We start from the raw sequence: 5,142 nt of genomic DNA, 5'->3' as shown, positions 1-5,142 counted from the left end.
TACGAGAGCATAGTAGTGTATTTATGACGTACGATGATGGTGACGAAAGCCTTGGCAGCCAATAGCCATGGAGTATTTTTCCACGCAAAACAAACAAGGGCAGATTACGACTCAGTGGCAAATGACCCGAGTCACTCCGCACTGTCCTTGCACTTTCTCCTTTACGTATTTATGTTGATGATTTTACCTCTGAAATTAGATAGTCATTATACAGAACATTGAATTCGACCTTCATACAACCGCAGTTTATTAACATTCATTATTTTAAGATGCATAACCAATGGCAGATTCAATGATGCGATTTAAACATTACAATGTTGCTAGGTGTCTCAATAAATCAAATTAACATAATAAAAAAGCTGTATCTTATTATGTTTAGATCGTCTATGTGTGGGAGGCAGACACTTAACGCATAACTAGGAACGCCAGCCATAAATGTACTTTTCGCTCATTGGCCAAACCGCTGCCTGGGGCGGGTCTCTTTTATTATTGACATACGAGCAGAGCCAGTTAGGCGGGAGGTTTCAGAGGCAAATATATGACGAAAGGGCGTTGGTCCAATCACAAGACGCGCTGAGGTTTTGACCTCTGAAAACCGCATCACCGCCCCCATCATGTCCGTGGCGGAGGAAAGCTATAAAGGAGATTCAGTCAGGAGTTTAAAGGGCAGAGTTGTAAAAACTCCCAGGCAGTGGGGAGTCGGATTGCCTGACGATTGACTCCAACAAAATATACATCATAACAACACGAAGAACAAACAAACAATTAAACATATTCACGCAACCTAAGTGGACTAACAAATTTGATAATCGTTAGCTAGGAATCGTCGCGGAAGGTTGTTGACAAGCCAACCAGAAAGAAAACACGGCGAAGTCATTTAATGTAAGTATCTGGCATTGAACATTTGTAACCTTTCATAGCGACCGCGTTTGTTATTGTGTAAATAAATGTTGCGTCTCAATGTTATTGCACGACCAAACTGGATTTTATTGATACGATGGGAGAGTACACGAGCGATGATCAATTTTCGTCTAAAGTAGCATTGTTTACCTTTATATTAGCAAAACGACCACGTAGCCTTCGTTTATATCTTGCAATCTTTTAGGATCCCCTCTCCAGTGCGCTAAAATTGTCGTCTGTTTGTTTTACGGATAAGACTGATTAGGTTTTCAGGTCTACTGCCCATACGACACGCACGTATGATCACAATCTCGTAGTGTCAAAGTTCAGTGTAAAATCGTGCACGGTCGTGGGAAACCACACTCATTGTTGTCGCTTTATTTTGCTAGACGTTTAGCATCATGTACGGTGTATTCTCATCATTTTTAATCTCTCTGTGTGTAGTTCTTTGAACGCTATGCGTTTATCTCCTCAAGCCTGGGCGACCAGAATGTTCCTATCATATATTCATGAGGGAGCCATACGTAATAATGTCTCGCTTTTGCGAGACTGCGAGCTGACTAACGTTACATGCTTTTAAGGCATTATAGACTTAATGCTCACAAAAATTTAAAGTGACAGTATTTGTCAACGACCCCGATTGTTTTTATCCTGTAATGGTGTTTTTACAAATGTGTCGAGGCGATCGTTTGCTGCTACATTGTAAGAAATCGCATCCCGTCTGTTTGCGCAATAATCGTACACTAGTTATTTTGTAGAGGCACCATAGCTACGGCTACACACCCCAAATACAACGTCACACTATTGGTCGCGATGTTAGGGAAATCCTACCGCGGATCTGTTGCGCAATGTTGTCTCAATGTGTCGCATTGTGTTTAAATGCCCTATTTTCGCGTTTTTGGGCAACAGTTGACGGAATAAATTAGGGAACAGAATTCGTATTATGTAATTGCTATAGACTATATGTAAAACGACTCGCCCTGTATAACCCCCTCAGGGAGATGAGGCAAATTTAAACGGGTTTACCTTAAAATATAATGAGTTTTCTTTTACTTTCCTCATGCTTCATTATGTTTGGCTGTTTAAATGAATGTTGAAATGAACTGAAAGTTTTTGGTTGCCTGGTCTTTTCCTCACATTGTCGTTTCTGATATCAAGCGTGTAGCAGTTGTTTTGTGTTTACATATGCATGCCCATAAGGGCCAGATCATATGGTTTATAAGTCTGCAGTTATAAAAAGCTGAAAACCTCTTTTTCCTTCTTCAAGGCGATTTTCCTGTGGATCGACAAACATTTTCTCATCCACCAGCACTTCTGTTGGTCCCCACTGATCACTACTGCCTTGGAGGTTTTTGCAACGCTCACCTAAAGCAACTCTTGACGGCACATAGCTATGCAGCTTGAAATCCAAGTAGCTCTGAATTTCATCATTTCCTACTTGTATAACAAACTTCCACGGCGACGAGTCAACATCTTTGGCGAGGAGTTGGAGAGACAGTTGAAGAAGAAATATGAAGGACACTGGTACCCCGACAAGCCATACAAAGGATCTGGGTTCAGGTGTATACATGTGGGTGAGAAGGTGGATCCAGTAGTAGAGGAAGCAGCCAGAGAGAGCGGGCTGGACATCGAAGATGTACGCAATAACTTGCCTCAGGACCTCAGCGTTTGGATCGACCCCTTTGAGGTGTCTTACCAGATTGGGGAAAAGGGACCCGTAAAGGTGCTATACGTGGACGATAACAATGAGAATGGGTCAGAGCTGGACAAGGAGATCAGAAACAGTTTTAACCCAGAGGCTCAGGTCTTCATGCCAATCAACGACCCTGTGGGCGTCTCCTCGGAGTCCAGTTCTCCATCCCCGCCGTTCGGCCAGTCCGCCGCGGTCAGCCCCTCCTTCATGCCACGCTCCAATCAGCCTTTGACCTTCACCACAGCCTCATTCGCCGCCACCAAGTTTGGCTCCACCAAGATGAAGAGCAGCGGCCGCAACGGTGGCAAAGTTGCACGCGCTTCTCCCACCAACCTGGGCCTGAATGTGAACAGCTTAATTAAGCAGAAACCCATCTCCAACTCCATGCACTCTCTCTACAGCTTTGGCCTTGGAAGTCAACAGCAGAAGGCCTCTGCCCTTTCTCCCAATGCCAAGGAGTTTGTGTTTCCCAACCTTCAAGGCCAAGGGAGCTCCAGCGCAATGTTTGGAAACGAGAACCCCCTAAGCCTCAGTCCTCTGCAGTATAACAATGCCTTCGATGTGTTCACGGCCTACGGAAGCATCAACGACAAGTCCCTCATGGATGGCTTAAGCTTCAGTCTCAGCAACATGCAGTATTCTAACCAGCAATTCCAGCCAGTTATGGCTAACTAATGTTTCAGATCGATTGATTGTTGGCAAAAGGAAAAAAGAAAGGCAAGACGCACATTAGTTTAAAGACTTTTTTCGGGATGTGGAAACGAAAAATCTCTTAAATAGTCAATGATAAGCGCATGTGCCCAAGGGTGTTTTGATTTCCTTGGTCTCTTTCTCTGCCCCCTTGAGTTTGTACTAAAAGCTTGTGTTACAGATATGTCCAAGCTTGGTTACATTCAGTCGAAACGCGTCTTTTTCTTTTCCTTTTTTGCCAATGAAGCAAAAAATAAATATTTTTTTTACTACCTTTTGGAAAAAACTATAAAACATTAGAAAAAAACAGAAGCTTCAAGTTCTGGCCTCTTACAGTATTTTAAAGTTGGTAAGACTTGGCTGATTTTTACGAAATTGGCACTAATGCATATATCTGGGGTTACGTGGTCTTTTTTCTAATTGTATAATTTAATTGAGTACAGAGTTTGTAAAATATCAGAGTATATATATTGTTTCTACAACATGGTATTGCATTTATATCTTTTTACTACTCCAGTGATCTGTGATGGCTGCAGAAGCTTTATGTTATAATATATTTTGTTTTTTTGTTTTTCTTTTTTTAAATTGTTAAAGAAATTCATCTTTAAATAGATCAAAAACTATAAAGATTGTGTACAGAATATTCCTTAGTGTTGGAATTTCAGTGTAGGAATATTTTCTTTTTTGAAACAAAAAGAGTTGTATTTTCTGTTAAGAGTTCAACAGATTTTTGCTATATTATAGACAATGTAATCGTATATATTAATTTTGTACCTACATTGTGCAATACTTGATAAAATATGGTATAACAAAGTATTTTGAGTCAATGTCTTACATGTCAAGAGGGACTGAAATGGTTTATATTCAGTTTGTATTAAAATGCTTGAAATATATGCTTGTCTTTTATTTTTTTTTATTTGACATTTGCACCCTGGCCTTTTTCAATAAAAGAAAATTTAGGCAAGAAAACTCTTGGTGTTATTTAATTTTTATTTAATGGAACGTCAATCATTTAAGGCTATTTATTGTCAGCTGTTTCCACTTTCAAGGTCCTGTGTTGTCGGCTTTACTTTGTTACACTTTCAATGGCAGCTATGATAATGTTTAATATTCTGGGATCTTACCTGATTTGGTCTGTTGTTGCCATGGTTTCACATCTCTGAGTGGTATACATTTCTGAAAGATTTGTTGAAGAGATGATTCAAGTTGAAAAAGATGACCAATTCTAAAAGAAACATGAAACTATAAAATCATTTGAGCTGCTCAAAAGCATTCTTACAGCTTTCTGATTGTTTAAAATTAAACCTTTTTTTTATTTAATGCGGTTTCACAAATTACTGTCTGTGGACTAAAGGCAGGGTTCCTGCGGGTCATGGAATTTCAAGAATATCATGGAATTTTAAAAGGTCTTTTTCAGACATTGAAAGTCAGGGAATTTAATATTTTTGTCCAAGTCATTGAATATCATGGATTTTTGTTGTGTTAAATTTAGATTAATTTACCAAAATGTAATCCACTTGTTAACGACGTAAGGAATACCATTTCTGGATCCAAGCCTCCACTGACTACAATTTAGAAAATTCATTGGCACAGTTCATGCATTTAAGCTACATTTTATAAACTCACGGTGTACGCTACATTATCCAGGCTCACGGCATCCCGGGCATAGGTCATGGTAATTCAGCTTTTTAGTCAAAGTATGGGAACTCTGTTGAGGACAAATGTACATAAAAATACTATCATTAAGAATGATCATATATTTACTTTGCCACAATAAGACCTGGACCTACCAGAAATCATTGGCACAATTATGACTTGATGTCACTTTTCATTTTGCACCAAGAATTTGGGCCTTTACC

The 5,142-nt window shown here is 39.7% G+C and overlaps 1 protein-coding gene across 1 annotated transcript; it reads left to right on the top strand.

Moving 5' to 3' along the window:
- The first annotated feature begins 656 nt into the window (after positions 1–656).
- Positions 657–4,176, top strand: tob1b (transducer of ERBB2, 1b). The gene is made up of 2 exons (XM_065257656.2): positions 657–882; positions 2,168–4,176. Exon 2 carries the CDS (start codon positions 2,294–2,296, stop codon positions 3,266–3,268), a length of 975 nt encoding a protein of 324 aa, XP_065113728.1. The 5' UTR covers positions 657–882; positions 2,168–2,293; the 3' UTR covers positions 3,269–4,176.
- The last annotated feature ends 966 nt before the right edge of the window (positions 4,177–5,142 follow it).

The sequence above is a fragment of the Paramisgurnus dabryanus genome, chromosome 1 (genome assembly GCF_030506205.2).
Source record: "Paramisgurnus dabryanus chromosome 1, PD_genome_1.1, whole genome shotgun sequence".
NCBI classification, from domain to species: Eukaryota; Metazoa; Chordata; class Actinopteri; order Cypriniformes; family Cobitidae; genus Paramisgurnus; species Paramisgurnus dabryanus.
This window is presented reverse-complemented; position numbering and strand designations above follow the sequence as displayed.

Coding starts and splice junctions, on each gene's coding strand:
- tob1b (XM_065257656.2), top strand. CDS start 2,294: ATGCAGCTTGAAATCCAAGTAGCTCTGAATTTCATCATTTCCTACTTG.